Below are 22,323 nucleotides of genomic sequence, written 5' to 3'. Positions count from 1 at the left end.
CGCTACCTAAGAACGGAAGCGACGAAAGGCTGCCTTCAAGGAGGTGCGCTATCGCCACTTTGGAGTATGCTGATCAACTCACTACTATGGGAACTGCAAAATCTGCCAACACACGTTCAAGCTTATGCGAATGACGTGACTGTGCTAGCTGTTGGTCGAGATCTCGGAATGGTGTGTAGAAATACACAACGCGCCGTTAATTTGATTGACAGTTGGTGTCTCAGGCATGGAATTTCAGTATATCCAAATAAAACTACAATGGTATTATTTACAAAAAGGACGAAACTGAATGGTCTTTACCTTCCAGAGATGAGGGGCACAACTCTTCAACTCTTCGAAGAAGCGAAATATCCATGCCATGAGCACCACATCCGACGCTCTGAATGCATTACTCAATTTGCAGCCCTTGGATTTGTTTATTCAGAGCACTGCAATGAGAGCAGCTCATAGACAAATGCCATTACATCAAGGGGAAAACAATACGCATGGGGGGCACAAAGCATTGGAAGAGTCATTGGGAGAACTGAATCTAATTTCCGCGATGCCTTCCAATTCTGAGATCCTCATACATCTGTTTGGTAGAAGATATGATGTTTATCTTCAAACGAAGAAAAAACTGGGACGAACCAGAAGAATGTGTATCAGGATATACAGGAGCCGGAATAGTTCTCTCGAGGGTCCCACTATCTTACTTCCATTAAGCCCAGAATGCCCAGCTTATATTGTTGGATTTCCCGCTCAAATTGGAGATAGCGAGCATTCTGAGGACCTTTGCTACCATTATCGAGGATCGTACGCACATTCCAGAAATCATGGTCCGTTTTCATAGCCAAAGATCGTCGCCGTGAGGTCAGCCGTTCTGGGTATTTTTTCCTTTTTGGTACCAATAAGTTTAAAAATTTGTAGATTACTAGCCCACAAATTTCTATCCCTTTTATTCGCCTCTTACGACAAGCCGGGAACACTTTGAGTGTATTCTTAGGGCCCGCAGAACAACCACAAACTTCCTCGAGCTGACTCCTTTCTTTTACACACGCCGCTTGTAACTGATCTTTCTTGGCCCCTCCCTGGTTCCTAGCTAAAGTTGGTTAGATCCGATCTGTGAATTGATCGCATATGAATTCTTTAGCATGCTAGCATCCTCCGAATTTAGAGCACCAGCTTTCCCTCTTCCAAAATTATAATTTCGTTCCTCGTTATTGCCAGAATCCCTTATTTCTTGTAGGCGCCTGTTAATTCGCTAGTGAAAATATATGGTAGCATAGCTGCATTTACAATGAGGTAGCCTTTAAAGCGCTTTTGTCGGTCCACCATCCCTTTTCAGTCGGTTTTTTGACTTTATAAGCGGGAAGATGTTATTGAGGTGGGGGTGTGTATGCGTGTTTTCCTTGTAGATGTCAGGTTTGACCTTCGCAGTCTTATCTATGAATGCCTCGCCCAAGAAAGAGAAGTTTACGTTCCGTATACGATCTAGAAAAGATTTAGTAGGCAGCGCAAGTTAAACGCATCTGATTTTCCACCGCTAGAGGATACAGTCGGTAGAATACAAACCAGTCGGGAAACCGGAGGGTGGACCTTCAGGAGTGAAAGGTTTTGTGTATTTCTTTTATGAAGACAGCATGTAATATATGGATATGTTTTGTGAGGATATCCACATTCAGTCTTGAATTTCGACCTGCTATATAATAACTTTGTTAGTAATAGTGTGATTTCCACCAAACTTGGTAGGAACATGCTCCATGTTATGATATGATATCGGTTTGGAGGGTATTTTGGAGCCTAGGCTCCATACAGTGTCAGCTTCCAGATTTTCTCCTGATGTTTCGGTTGGGTAGTTTCTGAACATTGGTCCTTCAAGGAAAGGATCACTTTCGACCCCCGCACTCCCCACCTTTCCAACAAATGTTAAAACTAAGACCGGCTTCAGAAAGTACTAACCAAGGCCTTTCATTTGCTACCCCACATGACTATATATATAATATATATATAAATTTACACCCCCCTTTTTAAATTCGACGTAGAATGATGGTGTGGTGTGAATCGATATAACTGTCTCCGAGAAAAATGCGAGTTACGGACAGACAGACAGACAGATGGGCAGACAGACAGTCTGACAGTAAACTGATTTTAATAAGCTCTTGTTTTACACAAAACCTTAAAAAGTGTAACAAAAATTTTAGATTCGGTGTTAACTATCCCTTTAGTTTAGTTAGAGTTATATATTTTACCAGCGAACTTAGAATATGCAACTCCAACTGTAAAGGTACTTGCTTTGAGACCAGTTAAGGGAATATGTCCCGCTGAATAAAGAAGTTTTGTGTGTCAGCCTGACCTAAGCCATCGCTCCATCTCAGGCAGGGTCTGTCTTGTCTTCTTTATCTGCCACCGCAACCTCCTGAGCCGGATTTTATCCACAACATAGATTTCATTTTCATAGCTTCGGAATTGTCCATCCTCATGTAGGGGGTCAAAAATTCTGCGGAAGATTCTTCTCACTATGGTGAGACGTTTCAAGCAAAACAGTTTTTGTAAGCTGGAATAGGTTCTATTGGCAGACAAGAACCGTGCGCCACCGATTGCTTCGTCATACCTGTTATCGGTTGTGATTTTCGACCCTAGCTAAGAGAAATTTTCAACGGTCTCAAAGTATCGTCCCTATTTTTATTTTTCTCGTTTCACCAGTGTGAATCGATGTTCTTCGTTAGTTGATTTTTAGCGTTGACGTCAGCACCATGTATGTACTTCGTGTTGTCTTATCAATTTCCTGGGGCACCAAATTCTCTCATGACCGTGGTTATTCTGTTATTGGCGGCCTTAAGGTCGACAATTTTCGCAGAGAAATCTGTTGCTGATTTGCCTGAAGTGAAGCCTCTTTGGTATGGGCCATGTGTCCTCAGCAACGTGATACCTTTTTATGTTTGAGACAAATAATGCCCCGTTGCCAGTCGTCAGCATTGATTCGCTGGCTCACATCTTCAGCATCAATTGATAAACTGCTTGGTGTAGTTAGTCGCCTCCATATTTAACCAGTTTGGTTGTAGATCCATCGCCCCCCTGGCGACTTATGATTTGTAAGCCGATGAATGATATGGACTGTTTCTTCCGTGCCTGGTGGCGGCAACATTTGTATATCATTTTCAGTTGGCGGGACCTTCAACTCGGCGATTGTTTGGTTGTTGAGCAGTTCATCAAACTTCTCAACCCTTTCCCTCCAATATGCCCATTATGTCAGAAATCAGATTTACCTCTTTGTCTCTGCAGGATGAACATCGAGGTGTGTAAGGTTTCATCCTTCTGACTTGTTGGTAAAACTTTCGCGCCTAGTGCGATTGCTCCCTGTATTTTTCTAGTACATAGACTAATCTTTTCTAGTTCACAGGCCTGTTGCTTCTGCCAGGCTCCCTTTTTCCGCCTGTGAAATCGTTTCTCCACTCGACAGAATTCTTGATAGGTCTCTTCAAGTGTCCCTTTTATTTGAAAGTGCTGTGTTGCTAGCTTACATTCAACGTATCAGCCGTATCAATGATAACGTTCGTCAGGTGGTTGTTAAGATCATTTCTTGATGCTTCATCTCCAGGATATCTGTTAGCTGCGGTTGTTTCGGCATTCATTTCCCCCTTATAGGTGTTATGGAGGGCTGTGTTGTGGATGGCTTCAGTATTCACCCTCACGTGACTGTCAAAAGGGATTGTAAGCGTTGTTGTGATTCGAGCCCGGGGTTCTATGACAACGAGATAGTGAGTCTAAATATTCTGACTGGCGCCGTTACATGTTCTGACATTGATCAAGGCCGAGAGGTAGCGGCGTCGATCAATCAAATCAATCACAACAATCAATTTGGTTGAAAGTGGCCTCATCTAAAGAGGCTCATATATGTTTGTGGACCGCTTTCCGTGGAAACCAGGTACTTCTAACAACCATTACGTGCTATACTGATAACTGAATAACCTGCAGTCCGTTATCATTGGTGTCCTTATAGCCCGCGTATCGCCTGCATACTAACTCCGTCCCTACTTGACTATTAAAATCTCCAAGTATAGTTTTGGTATCATACCTGGAACAGACTTCGAGGGTCCGGTCAGCTGCCTCGTAGAAGGTATCCTTCTCCGTTTCTCTGTTTCAACTATCTACAGTAAATGGTCAGAGTTAGTTGCTTTTCTGCTTCCAGTTCATTTTGTTGCTTTGTTCTTATATTTTACAATAAGAAGAGGACTGAGGACTATATGTTGACGAAAGCTTCTGATATTATGTATCTAGACATTAGAAAATGTAATAACAGAAAAGTCAATGGGTGCTTAGTTTCCATAAAGAGTACTTATCATTCTTTTTAAATAGTCTTCATTTTTTGCTTTATAGAGTCCAGAAGAAATTCAGGTCCTGGGTGAAAGTTATGTGGAAAAGCTGTGTCAGGTGTGAAAATTACGTAAGTCTGCGGTGAAAATTATTAAACAGCCTCTATTGTCCACTTTTTTTTGTTGAGACTTCTATTCCGGGCCCTCGAATCAGGAGGTAGTCCACTCTCCTTTCTACGGCCACTTTCGGCAGGCCTGGTTTCATAAGTGGTAGAGGGATTATTATTATTTCTAAATTATCACGATATCAGCTGATGCCGCATCTTACTTACCCCTCACAGCGAGGACCAGGTTCAACGATTCTTTCTGACTTGGTCTTTCATTACCAGCTTATTATAATACCAAACATCACAAAATTACCAAACATCACAATATCACCAAACATCGCCACATTGCCAAATATGAAAACATCACCAAACACCAAAATGGTGATGATGATATTCTTGTGATAAGGAAAAGTTTTGTACTCTCGGTGTCGATTTGATATCACATTACAGCACACCACTAAGCATTAACGAGTAATACTGTAATGAGACATTACACCGACTCTGCTAGTACAAACGGCGGCGTTGGTTATTGAGTTCCAGGAAGTGCGGTACCATGTGCTTTTTAGAAAGAAGGTAGGCAATTCCACTGTAACGAATGATGGCAATTCCTCTGATCGACAAGTGTTTGGTCAACCGACACAGTATACTGGTGAACTATTTGTACGAGAAATTCTTCTCCCGATCCATTGCAGGATTTTTTGACTTGCTTATGTCACGACCAAAATTTCTTTCAGTAATATCTGCAAAACTCAAGGCCAGGGTAGCAGTTCGGTGGATGTCCTCGATATCCTTAGTATACCCCCAATTCTACGTGAAAAGTTGCATTGCCTGGACGATTTGATGAATTTTGTTAAGTGATCTGAAAAAGCTCCGATGGTTCCTCGTGAACATTGCATTCTGAGTGGCTTTTCCATATCGTGAGGTGAGTGTATCTAGAATTCGAACTATGGGTGTTTCATTAGGGATGACATAGTACCAGTAAACCTCTTGCAATTAATTTTTTACTGATCTGCTGACATTGCCATACTGTTTTGAGTCCGCCTAGCAATGTCCTCTTCGTAAGGTTTCACCGAAATTCTGTTTCTTTGGGAATGTCTTCCTTCATTCATTCTCGTCCTAGTATTTGATTTTTTCAAATGTGGTTTTTATCCTTTTTCTTTGTAAAGAAAAGTCGTGTTTTGAATATATTTTGTTTACCTTGATGGTGGTTCTCACTTGCACCACTGTCACTACTTTAAATTACGAACTTTTTAATAAAGCTATGTTTAACTGAGGACCTCCATCTTTTAAAATATAAACAAAATTTCTCATCATTACTAATAGCAACAATTTTGTAGTAAATTCAAGTAACCCTTGGTAAGCTTAAAATAATTTTTAAAACTTCAGATTGTATGAACACTTTTGAAACAAAAAATAAAAGAAAATTATTTTCTTGGAACTTATTTATTTCCAATATTTTTTATCGTATAGTAAATCACAAAGAGGTTCAGGTAACTTAGGCAACTGGCAAATGAGCACCTTCTGGTTGGAAACCATTTTCATCGGCGGTGAATTTAAGGGAGTATTGTTGTCCGTCAGCGGCGATCCAGCTGAATTGTCCTTGGACAGCAATAGCTTCGTTTTCTGAGCCGAGGTTCTTTACTTGAGCGACTTCTTGGCGAGAAGTTCCATCGCTGGTTTCGTAGCTGTGAAAAAAGATTATGTTGAATAGCTTTTTGACAATATATCTATTCTCGCGGATAACAAGTCGTTTCCAGTAAATCTTGTAGATTTGTGGATGGTAAAGTTTAGATACGCGAGCTTTACGAGTCTGAAGCATCTAAAATCACGAGTTGAGTCAACAATCAATACAACATCACAATTACACTGAGTATCCACAAGACTGCATACTTTGGGGCTAACGTTTCAAATCCATCTTATGTATATCCATCTTGTATCCATTGTCGACTCAATTGAAATAGTTTAATTAAAAATTTTATCACTCACGCGAATTTGTATCCATCGGTACCAATGTTGTCGCTTTCGAGACGGACAATTTGGGCGGCTCTTGGGTCATCAACTGGAGCAGCAATGGCTACAGCGACGAGGGCGGCAAGGACTACGGCGAATTTCATTTTTGGATAGAAGCGATTGAACTATGCTCGCAAAGAGAAATAGTGATGAACTGATGATTTCACCGATTCAGCACCATTTTATATCAGATGAATTAGTAAATTTGCATACGAAATCATCATTGCTCTACTTTGAAAAACTGCGAATCGAGTTTTCCACCTGGTGATGCCTCAGCGCAAAATCAACATAATCAGATCCAATTCGTCCGAAGCAGAAGAATTCTTGTTTGCATAGCATTAACTGCCAATGAAAAACGAGTAAAAAGACCTTTATAAAAAATACTAGCCGGGTCAATAAAAAGAATTTACTTTCCATCTTGGCTGTTGAAAACCCGATTTCCTCCAAAAATTTCGTCAGTTTTGTATCATATGATTATCTGGTTGGCGGCATAGTCGAGCTTCGCCACCTTGAATGTTTCGACAAAATGTCAAATTCTAATTTTATTGCGGAGATAATTGCGGATTAAATTGGAAATCTTCATAATGACGCCGGAAACATGTGCTGTGAAGTAAGATGCTGGTGGATCCGAACGCTTCAAACATGCCCAAATCTACCTGCATGCGGTAGAATAAAGCGTGGACTGAAAAAACTACTTAAAGTTGTTTTTTGATCTGAATATGCACATACGGCTTTATTTGAACGCATTCCTAATTTTACTGAAATTATTTTTTTATCTAGATTTCGTTAAATTAATGAAAACTGCTTAATTATGACAAAAACTTTCATTTCCTTCAAGGTCTATTTGACTTGAAGCGGCAGAAGGATCTATATCTAAGTTCAGAACAATTTAGAGCTGACGTGGATATACATGTACAAAATTCGAGAATTAATGAAGACCCAATTCCCCATGCAGGCAAACTGTGCGTTTCGGGGCTTGAAAAGAACTTAGAATGCTACTTTGTTCTGTCTGCCTTATGTTGCATTTCCATAGAATAGAGGAGCGATGCACTTTGTTTTCATCTTATGTTCTGAACTTTTCTTCATCTGCAGAATGACACAGTGGAGTTTATAGTCTTGAAGATCATACATAGTTACACTACTTGAAACAGAAGCAAGTGTCAGTATGGACCCAAATGTTAACTAATTGAAACCTGTCAAACAAAAAAAAAAACAATCGTACATTCGTCGAAAAACCCGACTCAGATCATGCTCCCTTTTGGGAATAATGTGACATACTCTCTGGTTTACCAGAGCCAGGAATTATTCTTTCAAATTATTCCTTGTAACTTTCTTACCATCCTTACAGAGTAGCGTGAAGGTGGACAGGGCAAACGACTTGATGCTTCCTGAAGACGTCCTTTAGCGACACGGCCAACGGAAGTGAATTCGTGTAGGAAGTCTTAAAACGCAACCCACTGACACGTGGCAATCATACCACATAACCATACATCGGCAGATCCTTTAAAGCAATTAATAGCTTTTCTTGTGTTAGCTCCTAATAATGAGCAACGCAAAATGGTTACCCTTAAATATAAAATTAATTTATGGAGTTAAATTACTAAATATTTAGCGTTTTTTGGCCCAGTGTGTTACAGCCCAACTATCATGTTGAAAACAAGATCAATGACCACACAACACAGCAGCCATATTACAAGTTAAAAAAAATTTAGACAGCGAGCATGTCCCCATCACAGACCTCAAATCCTGCTCCGCGGCAGAAGCATTTGTTAAAACTCAATCTAGAAAGAAAATTTTGCTTCCATGTGACTCTAATAAATTGCTGAGCCAAGACTTCAAAATTTTTGAGAAATTTCCATGGAAATCTTAGGAAGACATTGCCGCGCCAGGATGCAGTAATATGTGGGATTCTCACCCACTGAAACCACCTCCATTTTCTCCTTCTTCCTTCCCCGCGAAGCTGTCACGAAGCATTAATTCGCAGGGAGAACTACGCTTGAAGCGACCAAACCTACCGTTCTTCGCGTCCTCCTTGCGTGTTCCTCTTTTCCAAATTTCGCCTGTATCCATAGACTTTTGATTGAGGAGCTCACCGTACACAAGAATCCCCCTCCGACTTCAGGATTTCCTCAACGATGTTCTGCGGGCTTATGCTGAATTTTAAAGAGTGTTCTAGGCTCCTCCCCTCTGAGTAAAATTGTGGACGGTGAAACATAACATGCCCCTGGTCCTCAGACGTCTAACCGCATTCAGGACAAAAGGGAGAATCATCCAACCTGAATTGCTGTAGATACTTCCTGCAACCATCATACCCTGATAGGAATTGCGTCAGATGGTAGTTACTCTCGCTGTGTCGTCGCTGGATCCATTCCTCAATACAGAGAATCAAAGTGTGGGTCCAACGACCCCTCTGTCAATCGTTCCACCGTTGCTGCCACTTTTCCAGCGACTATCACCTTGCCGCCCTTTGGTATTCTGTATCCTTTTCAGGTGGATTCATTCTCCTTTTCTCATACAGACAGCGTGCCTCACTTATCAGAATGTCCATCGCGATCATTCCCGCAATAACACACGCTTTCTCGCCTGATATTATTCTGTAGGCGCTGCACACCTTTAGTACCACTAAGCGGTAAGTTATGTTTACCCTCCTCCAATTACTCTCACACCCCAGTGCTTCCTGTCAAATTGGTGCAGCGTGTAATAGACGTCCAACGTCACCACGGAATTGCACTGATTAGACGACATCGTCTCTCGAGCCAGCTTCAAAACAACATCTATTGCGTCGATCGTTGAGTGTTAGTCCATCCTTATATTCAATGATAGAGAGAAGTCTATTGTAGATGGCATCTTTCCTATCGCGTCCACAAAGCAAATCGGGCGAAATGATGATGGATGTCCTGGTTGCTTATTCGATTTCGGAAGCAAAAGTAGTTTTTGCCTCTTCCACTGATGGAGGAAAACTCCTTCTACCATGCATGTTTCAAATATGCTGATAAACCAGTCGGGTTTAGTCTTAACAGCGAATTGAATTGCTCTATTCGGGGCAGCCTAAACCGGGAACTTTGTTTTCACCAATTCTCCAGCAAATTGGCGAAAGTTTCTCCTCAGTTACCAATGCTTGTATATGGTTTTTGGGCTCCCATTTTTCCGGGGGGAAGAGCGCCATCACGATATCGAGCAGAAAATGCGGGCAGGTAACTTGTGGTGTTTGCCCTCTCACCTTTTTATAACCACCCTGTACACTGTTTCCCAGAGGCTTTGGTGTGCCACTGTGCAAAGTTCCTTGAAGCTTTCTCGCTTGCTAGTCCGTATCTCATATACTTACGTTTTTCGTCGAAATCTGGCCTTCCTCTAGATCGTTGGCATATCCTTCTAGTTCGAAAACATGCAGCCCGCAACTCCGCGGTCTTTTCATTCCACCAATCGTTTCACTGCCATTTTGCGATTACTCCCCACCTCGGCATAATAACGTCGCATACTCTCATTATGTGCTCTACCTTTCCTGAAGGCACCATCAGAATTGTGGCTTCCCAATAGCATCCTCTTCAAACTTTTTCACGGACCCGCCCTGGTCTCCAGCTCCGCGGGAACTCACATCACCGCATGGCCTATATTCGTTCTGGAAGATAATTGCCTGGTGATCACTACGAGTATAATGCTCACTGACAAACCAGGCCACTCTCCTCACGAAGGTGGTAGTCACTTACAGATCGACTATTGAGCCTGACCCTGTTCCATGAAAAGTGGACACATTTTCTGTATTCTGTGGCCCAGGCGCCGCTCTTATTGTTCCGGTAAGGTTAGCTGATTATGGATGGGTAAACTTCCGTGTGCTACTCTCATATTTTAGACATTATAGAACGTCATCGATAACAAGAATAAATATTACCGGTGACAAGATGCAATCCTGCGAACTCTGTTTTGAATCTCAAAATTCCTTTGACATTTTGCCTCCGTACGACACGTGACATTTTAGGTCATCATATGCCGATCTGATAATAGCTATTAGTTCCTCCGGAATGCCCCTCCTGCATAGAGTCAGATGCTTTCTCGAAATTGGCAAAGAGCAGGCGGAACGAAGACCTAAACTGCGCGCACTATCCGAGAATTATCCATAGGTGTTGATGTCGTCAGCGTAGGAGGATCCGGATTGGAAACCAGCCTGCTCTCTGTCTCTGGGATGTTCTTTAAGATGTTCCAGGATTATTCTAGCAATTATCTTTGCAAAAAAAGTTGATTGACGGTTTCGTCTCCCATGGATTTTTGATCCGTCTCCAGGCAGAGCTCTTTAAAACATTCCCGCCTGCCCCGCTGAAGAGCGTGCTTTTTTTGCACCTGATCAATTCTACCTATCGCCATCTGAGTCATCCGTCTGAGCCAGCTCGGTGACAGGCTGATCGATGACTGACCAATTCACAATTACCCTAGTAGCTACAGTGGATGATATGCATCTTGGAAGTAATGAATACCTCACCATTGTTTGAATTTAGGTGCCTGGTATCGCTGTGGGTGTAGTCCTAATTAACTTGCCAGGGCATACTACGCACCAGGACAGGGCTGACAAAAGTCAGATACTGTTTGCTTGAATGTCCGTCTGTCTATATGACTGTCTGCTTGAGTTTCGATTACACCTATTTACATGAAATCGGATGAATTATAGTGGTCGACGTTGAACCCAAGAGAGAGGTGCAATATTTTACATAAATTTTCCACAAAACCTCTCATGCCCAAAGCGCCGCGCTTCCCGCATTCAACTGTTTTAAATTGAAATTTCAATCCCGGGCCTGCAAGAAAACTCCGGGCCTGGGCCGGAACCCCTCCCCCTTCCTTTGTATCCATTTCCTCTATATTATTTTTCGAAACATTGGGCTGATCCGAAGTGTTAATAATGAGCATTGCTTGCGGGGACCCTTTCTGCACTACAAAATTGACATCAACACTTTACTCGATGTTGCTGCTACCTGTAAAGACTTCAGGTGGTGGTGTTTGACCAAATGAAATAGCTGCAATAGAATTCGAGACCGATAGCAAGTGTCTGAAGGCCAACATAAAATAATTCGAGCGAAGGAGCCACAACTGAATGGATATTTCCCCACCATGCTTCGGAATTCATCCAGCTGAATTCGCACCAACCACTTGCGAGAATCTATAGCGCTAGTAGCAGCACAGCTAGTAGGGCACACAAAATACATGCCCTAGTGGCGGCACAGCGGAGACGTAAACCAAGCACTTCATTGCCAGCTGTGCGTCGCCTCGAACACATCTCTCAACGTATCTCTGTACAGGGAGCACACATTCCATGAGAAAATTGCACAAATCGTTATTCCGTCGTGGTGCTATCCGTCCAGTCCGAGGCTCCTGTTGTAGCTTCGTTATAAGTTGTTTTCTGTATGGGGTTGTCAACCCTACCCAACCCCCAACTTGGAGAACCAATTGGTACATTTTGTCCCGTTTTTAGGAGCGGGAGACTCGCCTTCATCCTTCTCCATCTGCAGTTTTTCATGAAGAAGGAATTCCCAGCGATTACCACGTGGAGGTGAAGATAGGTTTTGGTAGTAGAGCTGTTGGTGTTGGTTCAGCAGGCATTTCCCAGGTTTTATGCTGGCGTGGGTACCAATCCACGCTTCGTCCTGGGAGCTATACTACCTTTTGACCACCCTGGAAGTACCTTGACAGAAAACCGGTAGCTCTGATGTCGGCCGATCATATAGTTTCCAGATTCGTCTTTGAAAAGACGTACACTGTCCAAATCACCAAAAGAGAAGAATGGTCGGTGAATGGCCATGAGTTTTTTTAGATTAAAGACTAATCTTCACCGACTGGGCAGTCACGGAATACGGATCGGGGGCAGGGATGTTCTCGGGGAATCCGATTATGGAACTGGCCCGACCCGGCGGAAAAATGACGACCATATTCCAGGCGGAGATATATACCATTTCATTGGCAGCAGAAGAATGTCTGCGACAAAAATAGAGGAGTCGCACCATTCGAATCTGTTTTGACAATTAGGTAGCATTAACAGCACTAAACAGCAAAGACATATCAAGCCAGTTAGTGTGGAGTTGTCATCAGATGCTGCTGAAACTTGGGTTACTGAACGAAGCATTCCTGATGTACCCACATCCAGGACACCCAAACATCGCTGGTAATGAGGAGGTTGACAGACTGGCTCGTCGAGGGTCTGGATCCACAATGACAAGGCCAGAACCAGCTTTTGGAATCCGGCGATCCACTGTTAAGTCTACTCCGAAGGGTAAAATTGCAACGATTCACGCAGCCAAGAAATTAGAACTCTTGCCGGCAGGCCAAAATACTTCTGGGAGAATCTGGGGTCGCTGGAGCGGCATTTTTGTTGTTCCTTAAGAAGTGGGACATAAAAATCCAATTAGGGCTTTTAACGGGACGCTTCTCCTTAAACTAGTATCTGGAAAAGATTGGGTTGGTGATTTCGGCTTAGATCTCAGATGAAGATACCTTGGTAAGGTTTTTTTCAATGAAGAATCTGCACACTCTCCTCCTCTGGAGTGTGTTCTCAGATTCGCTAGAGCCTGTGAACGTCGTAGACGGGTTACCATTGAATAGGCGATTTACGAGAATAGTACAAAGTGCCTAATAATGGCCTGACTGTTTGGAACTGCGGTTCCTCCCAGTAAACTAAATATAGGGTTTAAGGGTCCAGAAGATAGTATCAAAAGAATGATGGTGTGAATAGCTACTGATGATTTATTACAATGCATTCTATTTATATCCTAAATCTAATTACCCCCACGCGCTCACATCTACTGCTAGGTACATGCTGTACTTGCGTGACCCACTTACTCATGGTTTCCAGATGTGATTGTCTGGGGGTTCCCCATACTTAATGCAATGACCAGATGTGATTGTCTGGGGGTTCCCCATACTTAATGCAATGACCAGATGTGATTGTCTGGGGGTTCCCCATACTTAATGAGCGTCGCTCTAATTACATTCTACGTACCACACGGCCATTCCTGACATATCGCCAGTCCCTGGTGATGTAATACAATAAACATTCATATCATACGACAGACACATATTACAACAATTACATACGTATACACATAATTCTGTGAATCCATCAAGATTAATAAGATGTTAATTAGAGATTAAAATACATGATATGCAAAACATGAATACATCTCATAAATAAAATACAGTAATCAAAACAAGAATTGTAGTATCAAGGAAGTTACATATCATAAATATAGTAGTAGAACTAAGTGCAAAAATATAAGTTACAGTAAATAATTAAGAGTTACATATTATAAACATGTCGTATAATAGGGATATTATAAAGATATTTTAATTATTTCACGCGATTTCTCGATCTACTGAGATACTGTGTTCGCCTTCATCTTCTTCGTCGTCATCGGGTTCGAGGTCATCAGCAAACCCACGCCACGGCTTCATGTAGTCTGCTCCGGTTGTTGTTAATATTGGTCCTTCGACTTCACCGATCCTTTCAACTTCATACCTATCGCTGTCCTTTACTCTTATCACTTTGTATGGTCCTAAGAACTTGATGGCTATTTTTAGACCTGGTCCTCGTTGGGTTCTTCTGATGGCTACGACGTCTCCGACTGAATACTTGGTAGGTGGTCGGCGGTTTTTGTTGAAGTTTTTGCTATTTTCAGCCTGTGTTTTCTTAATTTGCTCTACTGCCCTTTTTCTGAGTTCTGATCTTGTATCTATGAACCTTTCTTGTTTGGCCTCTTCTATATACTTTATGATCTCCATATCTTCAGGCATTCTTAATTTGGCACCAAACATAAGCTCAAATGGGGTGGCGTTTATTGAACGATGATGTGTCACATTTATGGCGTGTTGAACTCTCCTTATGAATTTGTACCATTTGTTAGGTTGGCCGAGAGAAACTTTGGAGAATACGGCGTTTGCTACCTGAATAACGCGTTCAACTTGGCTATTTCCTCGAGACATTCCGGTTGTAATAAGATGTAGATCAATCTTGTTTTCTTCGCAAAACTCGTCGAAATCCTTGGAATCGAACCCTCTTGCTCTGTCGGTGATGATGCGTGTCGGAGTGCAGAAATGTTGTTGCAATATGGAAAGTTTTCCAAGGGCTTCTTTGGTTCCTTTGGTTTTTGTGGCAAAAATCCATGTATATTTTGTGAATGCATCCACAATCACAAATAGGTATTTGTAGTTCTTGTTCGTGGATGGTAGTGGACCTACATGATCTATGTGCCAAGTGTGAAAGGGAGCCTCTTCCTTAGGGATTGGTTTGAGCAGCTCCTCTTGTTTGCCTTTCTTTCTTGAAGCTAAAATGCAGGTGACACAGTTGTTAATATAATGATCTACATGCTTTTTCATATTTTCAAATGCGAATTCTTCTTGCAATTTTTCCATTGTCTTTTTTGTGCCAAAATGACCGATGTCGTGAGCTTGCCGAATGATGTCATATCGCATTCCTTTTGGCACAACTAACAGCAATTTTTCGCTTTTCTTTTCGTAGAGCAGGTCGTTGTCCAGGGTATAATTTTTGTATGGCCCTACGTTAAGAAGTTTGCGAATTAATTGCAATTTTTCGTCGTGTTGCTGTGCTCGTTTGATCCTATCCAACAGGGGATCATGTATGAGAAGTATTGAATCCTGTCTGCTCAGAGCATCGACGTGTTGCATCCTTTGAGCTGATCGATGTTCTATCTCAAAATCAAATAGCTCAAGGAACATGATCCACCTTGCGAATTTCGTTTTCAGCTCCTTATTGTTCAGTGTCATTTGTAGAGCGGAACAGTCCGTTACTATCTTGAATTTAATTCCTTGCAGGTTTATGCGGAACTTTTCCAATGCTCTCACTATTGCTAAGGTTTCTAGCTCGTAACTATGGTAATTGCGTTCCGTCGGGGTAGTTTTTCTACTCATGTAGTAGACTGGATGGAAAGCATTGTCCTCAGGACACTTCTGGAGTAGAATCGCACCATAGCCATCCTTTGAAGCGTCGGTATGCAGCTCCGTTTCACGATTTGGCCTGTATAGTTGGAGGAGGGGTTCGCTCGTCAGAACGTGCTTCAATTGCAAGAAGGCTTTCTCCTGTTCTGGTCCCCATTTGAAGGTGGCATCCTTGCGTAACAAATTGCTAAGAGGCTTTGCGATGGTTGCATACCCCTTAACAAATTTTCTAAAATATCCCGTAAGCCCGAGCAGGCGTTGTAACTGTTTGGTTGTTCTTGGCTGAGGATAGTTTAGCAAGGCTTCCATTTTAGCTGGTCCTGGCGTGATCGTTCCTTTCTCTACTATGTATCCGAGAAACTCTACTTTCCGCTGTAGAAGCTGAGATTTTTTCCAATTGAATTGAATTCCATTCTTTTGCGCTACCTCTAACACACGGGCCAATCTTTCCACTGCTTGATCCTCGTCTTCAGCTTTCACAAAGGCGTCATCCACGTAGATTTCCATTATGCCTTCATTGATGAGTTCTTGAAAAACATTCAGTATGAACCTTTGGAATGCAGCTGGTGAATTGCAGAAGCCGAAAGGAGCTCTTTTCGGGATGTATTGTCCCCATGGAGTGACGAAGGACAAGTACTTCTGACTCTCCTCAGATACTTCTACATGAAAGAAGCCATCTTGGAGGTCCAGCGTGGAGTGCACCACGGAGTTCGCAACTGAGTCTACGGCATCTTCTATAAGTCGCATTGGTTGTTGTTCACGTTCGACGACTTTGTTGAGAGGCTTATAATCGATGCATATCCTAGCGCGTCCGTCTTTTCGACGAGCAACGACAATAGCACTCGCATATTCGGAAATTCCAGGGACTACTACGCCTTTTTTCGTCCATTCCTCAAGTTGTTTTTTGACATCGACTTCATCGGCTGGAGATAGGCGCCTCGGTCGACATGCAATAGGCTGGGTGTTCTTTAGCCTAATTGACATTTTAACCGAGGTTTGAGGAGGCATATTTGCAGAATAATTTTCTAATAACTGCCTAATTTGCTCCCTCCTTGCCTCTGGTACCTTGATAATTGCTTGACGGATCCCATCCTTAGCTTCGCTTAACTCTTCCTCAATAAGTTGTACGAAGTCGTTGCCGATGATTGGTTCTATTTGTGGTCCTTCCTTACTGAGAAAAACCCTGGCAACGTCGAGTATAGGATCACCTAAGAGGATTCTTGATGGTAAATTTTCTTCTGGCACTACGGTATATTTTAGTATGTACTCTGTGCCATTGATCACCGTTGGTATCCTTACACTTCCCAATGTCCGAATAAGGCCACCAGCTCCGCTGAGTGTTCCTTGTTCGCCGTTCAACGGGAAACGATCTTCGATGCGTTTGTAAAAATCCTTTCTCATTACATTGCGATCTGCGCCACTGTCGACTTGGCAATTCTCGATAATTCCTCCAATGTATGCTGTAATCCGACTGCGATTACCACTTTTGTATTGCACGTGGTTGATTTTAGGTGCAGAATTGTTTTGTGTTTTTCCTTTGTACTGGACGAAGTTTCGAGAATTGGCCTTTAGGCCCTCCTTGAAATTAGAAGGTCGTTCCTGGACTCCTGATTGTCCTAGACCTGGTCGGGTTGCTTCTAAAGTTGCCTCGGTACAGTCTTTTCGGAGGTGCCCGTACTTGTTGCAGTTATAACAACGCTTTGTACCTTGTCTATGGTGGTGCCGACGTTGATTATGCTCCTCCGACTCCCGAGTTTTCATTTTTTCATGAGACTCAAGTAGTTCCATGAATCGCAGGCGAGATGAAGCGCCAATAAGTGTCAATTTAATAGATTGGTCATCCGTTACACCATTGACGATGTATTGCCTTATCTCGTCTTCGTCCAAGTTAGCCTGAGATGCTAGTAGTTCCATCTCTTGAACATAAGCCAAAATAGTCTCATCTCTTCTTCTCTTCCGCTTGCTTAGAGCTTCATGTATGTCTGAAGATTTGACACGTTTTCCAAAGGATTCTATCATACGTGTTTTCAACTCTTCCCATGATATTATGCCTTTTTGACCATCGAGCCATTTCCGAGCGGTACCTATTAGTGCTCTTTTTGCCGCTATGAACTTCTCTACGGGAGACCAAGCATGAATTGTAGCATCTTCGTCGACTCTAACGATCCACGCTCGAACTGACTGGGTTGGAGAATCAGCACTGTATTTCTGCAGTTGTTCCATAGAGACTGACAGTGGTACGCGCCTAAGGACTTGCTGCAAATCGGATAATATTGTTCCTGCGTCAGACATGCTGCCTGTTGGTGTTCGATTAAGCTGCGAATACATCGTCCGGTTGTCTGCGACTGGTGAAAATCCAGAACCGTTGGCATCATGGCGATTTTCGTGATTGTTGTTTGCCGTGAGGATGCCAATAGAATTTCTATGAGTAGCTTCAGCTGTGACCATAGAATTCGATTGATCCTGTGTTGGAGTTGAGGCTGCGCCCGTCCCTTGCTCTGTCCCGGCCGTCGCTGCTGCTGCTGTTGCTGCCGCCGCCTGCTCTGTCACAGCCGACGCTGCTGCTGCGGCTGCTGCCGCCGCTGCTCGTTCTGCTGCTGCCGCTGTAGCCTGCTCTGCCGCGAGTTTATCCAACAGCAGACGCCGCTCGTTTATCCATGATTCGCGTTCATGCTGCACTCGAGCCAAAAATTCTCGATTGCTTTGAGCCTCGTTGCTGCGTTCTGCCTGCATCGCTTGAAATTGCTGTCTAAGTTCGGCTAAGGCGGATGAGAGCTCGTTAGCTTGTCGCTCGGCTTCTTCACGACGCTGTTGTTCCTGCTGAAGAAGCTGTTGATGTGTCATTGTTGTTGCCTTGGTGCTTCTTGGAGGCTGGAAGCGCGACGGGGCGATTATCGATTTCTTTTGATTTTCAATCGTGTTTTTTAATTTTTTCGCACTCACAGAAACCACTTTTAGCACGATAATCGCATCTATTTTCACGTATATTGGCTATTAAACGAACACTATTATTTAACTTTTATAAAACTCGCGAGTATTCACTTGCTGCTCCACGAAGGAGGTCTCCACGTCAAGGAGATTTATTGCTCCACGAAGGAGGTCTCCACGTCAAGGAGATTTATTGCTCCACTAAGGAGATATGACGGCTCCACTTAGGAGAAATGCTCCACCAAGGAGAGATTACGGTATTCGCGAAGATTTGTGCACCAATCAACGCGAATATTAATCAAACTTCTAATTTACTACCTTAGGACGAGCCCCCATATAGGGTTTAAGGGTCCAGAAGATAGTATCAAAAGAATGATGGTGTGAATAGCTACTGATGATTTATTACAATGCATTCTATTTATATCCTAAATCTAATTACCCCCACGCGCTCACATCTACTGCTAGGTACATGCTGTACTTGCGTGACCCACTTACTCATGGTTTCCAGATGTGATTGTCTGGGGGTTCCCCATACTTAATGCAATGACCAGATGTGATTGTCTGGGGGTTCCCCATACTTAATGCAATGACCAGATGTGATTGTCTGGGGGTTCCCCATACTTAATGAGCGTCGCTCTAATTACATTCTACGTACCACATAAATTAAACTAAAACTAAATCAATTAGTATCGATGTCTTCAAGAAAGTGCAGTTGGGGCAGTATTTCAACTCATACTGGCTGTTATTAAAATTTTATGCAAAGATCAAATAACTGCAATACCACAACCAGAATAGGTTGTGAAATAGAGGATGAAATTAAATTATAATTATTCAGTAGATGATGTTCCACTGACCAGAATATGCATCATCTTCCAGTCATTATAAATAAAAACATTCTGCTGCATTCCAACACAACAGGTTGGATGCCATCTTAAGCAGAAAAGTAAGAGCTCGAAATAAAGGTTAAAAAATAATTTGACTATTTGGAAAATTTAGTAAAGCCAGTTTGGACATTTGTATCCAGTTTCGGCGTGGGTATACGCTAGGAACTAGAACAGGGACATATTATAAGATAATTTTTTCTGCATAAAATGCTGAGGAATGTTGCAAATTTGCCAGAGTATCTAGAAAACAGGAATCAAGATTGCAATAGAAGAGTTAATTGCTATGTTTGTCCATTCAGGTTCAAGGTCTGGACCCTGACAGTAGAAATGTGGCTCGTTATTATGTTTTGTTTGATGAGCGAATACTTCGGAATCTGAGCTGGATTTGAACAATGGCATAACCGGAACAACGCGCATAAATTTAAGTATTATAATTTAGATGTATCTTATGAGTTAGAAAGAAGAAGTAAATAACATCAGATATGGACTATATTCAGTTGTTCGTGGGACCCAGCCATTTATCATATTTTTCTCTTCTCCTACGCAAGTTTGGCTGACGAAACTGCAGTTGCTGGATTAGTCGGAGTTTCATAGTCGCTATAGTATAGCGACGACAGTAGGTAGGGTTGGTCATCAGTACAAGGTATTACCTCAAAGCTAACGCAGCAGGCCACTAGGTAGTAAGTTTGGGTTGCTTCTAACTATGACTTAGTAAATTGCGGGCGCAATGCTGACACCATCCAAATAAAAGATGCTCCACCAGCATACAATCGATTTCTTTATTTTATTTTTGTGCATTTCTTTGATTCTTTATCAATCTGTTTTGTCATTTTTCAAAAACCCGCAGAACAGGTTTGTTTACGATTTCATATTTATGATTGTTTTGTTATCGAGGTCGTCTTCTCTACTTCAGCCATTTGGAAACTTAATTATTAAGTGCTGATAGTCTTCCAGTTGTCTTAACCCTACAGTAAAGCATAAAGTTGTGGTTGTGATCTGGGGGTTCACTTGTTTCCTTTAATCTAATGCAGCCATCAATCACTACTTGGCACTATGGCACTCAACAAACAAGTTGGGGCTGACTCCAACAATTATCCTTGGTGCTGAAAAAAGATGAATTATGGTAACAATTACTTTACCAATTATTATTACTTTAGATCCACCGCAGTAATTACAGGCTTAGTTCATGTTGTTTTTTTAGAAGATGGTATTCTGAGCTCGTTGCGAGTGATTCAGCGTCTGTAATTTAACAATTTTATATAAAAATTTTCACAAAAGACGAATTTTTATCTTCGCCTTTCAGATATAGATATTTCCATTGCTTGCTTTACGTATTGAAAAAATGAACGGCGCATTTTTGCTGGACTCAAATATGCTCGGCGAATAAAAGCTTGTACCTTGAACACAGAAACTCAGTTCTCTTCTATCTTTGATTAAGTTAAGCTTAGTATTTGTGGAGTAGTATTCTAGCATTTCTAATCTAATAACAAAATGAAGGTCTTAGTGTTGTTAATATTGAGCGTTATTGTCATAGTGCAAGCTTTCCCGCAAAAAGAAGTTCCTGAAATTGTTTTATACGAAACTGATGGTGATGACAATAGTTACAATTTCCAGTAATATCCCAAATATCCGAAGCCCTTTGAATACGAACGGTCCCTAGTTTATCTTCCTTAACTTTCCAGATTCGAGACAAGTGACGGTATAGCTAGAGTAGAGAAGGGAGAACTGAAGGAGTCTTCAGTGCCCGGTGAACAACAGTTATCAGTGGAAGGTTCCTACGTCTACTCTGATGACCAAGGAAAAGAGCATCGTGTCCGATACATAGCCGACGAACGTGGATACCGTGTGCTTCCGAACAAGTCATGAATCTAACCTGAGCAGGCAGCCTATCTTAAATCACACAATAGAAATTAATTCGAAGCATATGAAGCTAATAAAATTCAAATGGTAACGTTCAAGTTCATGAACACATTCGTCGCAGCAAGCCCCACACAGCAACATTTCCACAAGTTCACAGAAACGACATGTTTCCCAGGAGTGATGTAACCATCCATCTACGTTTACATAAAGCAGATCCACAGGAAGGTGATTCGGTGAAATTATAATTTTATTCGCCTAAGAAACCTATTATGAATGCATGAATTTCTCTTTTCATAATAAATTTTGTGAAAATTAACGAAATTTGTTAACCTAATTAAATCTTTTAGTATTAGCATAAAAAGTGCATTTTGTCTTCGCCCATACTGACCTTGGCCAGAATAATGGTGACTTTTGTTTTTAAGTGAACCCACGTAAAATATGTCCCAAATTCCATTTTCTTTTCTCATTTAGTCAATGCTGATTTATTGAACCGTCTTTTACTTGAATCATCTGAAAATTTTTTTACCTTTGGTGTTTGGATTAACCCAGACAAGACTTGCTTGTCATGTGTTGTCTGGTACTTAACCACATCGAGCATGATGGACCAATCAGATATAATTTTAAACCACGCTATAACCTAACGACCTTATCACAAGACAGTACAAGATTCAAATCATAACCGGTATCTATGTAATCAATCATCAACGATTGTGAGATACATTGGCTAGTGAATGCCTGGGAGGGCTGATGACGTGTAGTAAACTTGAATATCAGCTAACATGAAGTAAATTTGGTGAAAATGGCAGAATTTGTGCAGTCTCCACTTACATATTAGCATTTACACTGAAAAAGATGATCTTCATTCCTGAATGAAACGTTATCATATTTGTGTGAGAAAATTGTTTGGGGTTGAAGCGTAGTATGTATCTCTGGGGGGTCGAAGATTCAGAACTGTAATTTTCAACAAACCAAATGTTGCTTGGATCGTGACATTGGTAACCGTTGGACAATGTAGACAAGAGAGGAAGAACGCCGATTTTTTTTGGGTCGTAAAACAGAAATGAGCCGACTGGCCCTCTTGGTTGGGGCTGCGTAACAAGCTAACGACAACAACCAGTGAAAGAGACAGCGAGGGCTGATATACCGGATATGACACCAGGAGGACTAAATAAAAATGGCAAAGTGGCGCGATTGATGGCATGGCGACGACAACTCCAATACCCTGTAATGTCCTTGTTCCAGAATAAAGCCCCGTCAGAATCGCTAGTCCAGAGCAGGTGGAATCGGACACAGACCAAGTAGAAGTGCCGT

The 22,323-nt window shown here is 42.0% G+C and overlaps 3 protein-coding genes across 3 annotated transcripts in view; 1 reads left to right on the top strand and 2 right to left on the bottom strand.

Moving 5' to 3' along the window:
• LOC119648340 overlaps positions 1–4,742 on the bottom strand; it is a 44,917-nt gene extending 40,175 nt beyond the window's left edge. Inside the window, exon 1 of the mRNA XM_038050036.1 lies at positions 4,625–4,742. The gene's annotated coding sequence lies outside the window, so the exon portion shown is untranslated. The remainder of the gene's footprint in view (positions 1–4,624) is intronic.
• Positions 4,743–5,823: 1,081 nt separating this feature from the next.
• Positions 5,824–6,575, bottom strand: LOC119647979 (flexible cuticle protein 12-like). The gene is made up of 2 exons (XM_038049352.1): positions 6,386–6,575; positions 5,824–6,084 (listed from the first exon to the last, which is right to left on the bottom strand). The coding sequence occupies exons 1-2, from the start codon at positions 6,511–6,513 to the stop codon at positions 5,895–5,897; spliced, it is 318 nt and encodes a 105-aa protein (XP_037905280.1). The 5' UTR covers positions 6,514–6,575; the 3' UTR covers positions 5,824–5,894.
• A 13,978-nt stretch (positions 6,576–20,553) lies between these two features.
• LOC119647981 (endocuticle structural glycoprotein ABD-5-like) lies at positions 20,554–21,311 on the top strand. Its single transcript, XM_038049354.1, has 2 exons — positions 20,554–20,765; positions 20,835–21,311. The coding sequence occupies exons 1-2, from the start codon at positions 20,644–20,646 to the stop codon at positions 21,016–21,018; spliced, it is 306 nt and encodes a 101-aa protein (XP_037905282.1). The 5' UTR covers positions 20,554–20,643; the 3' UTR covers positions 21,019–21,311.
• Positions 21,312–22,323: the final 1,012 nt, after the last annotated feature.

Source organism: Hermetia illucens, chromosome 2, assembly GCF_905115235.1.
Source record: "Hermetia illucens chromosome 2, iHerIll2.2.curated.20191125, whole genome shotgun sequence".
Lineage (NCBI taxonomy): Eukaryota > Metazoa > Arthropoda > Insecta > Diptera > Stratiomyidae > Hermetia > Hermetia illucens.
The sequence above is the reverse complement of the archived record's forward strand: the minus strand, read 5'-3'. Positions and strand labels throughout refer to the sequence as shown.

Bases quoted from the DNA above. Each gene is read 5' to 3' on its own strand.
- LOC119647981 (XM_038049354.1), top strand. From the start codon at position 20,644: ATGAAGGTCTTAGTGTTGTTAATATTGAGCGTTATTGTCATAGTGCAA. The intron at 20,766-20,834 runs GTAATATCCCAA...TTAACTTTCCAG, and splicing joins GACAATAGTTACAATTTCCA to ATTCGAGACAAGTGACGGTA.
- LOC119647979 (XM_038049352.1), bottom strand. From the start codon at position 6,513: ATGAAATTCGCCGTAGTCCTTGCCGCCCTCGTCGCTGTAGCCATTGCT. The intron at 6,085-6,385 runs GTGAGTGATAAA...CTTTTTTCACAG, and splicing joins ACCGATGGATACAAATTCGC to CTACGAAACCAGCGATGGAA.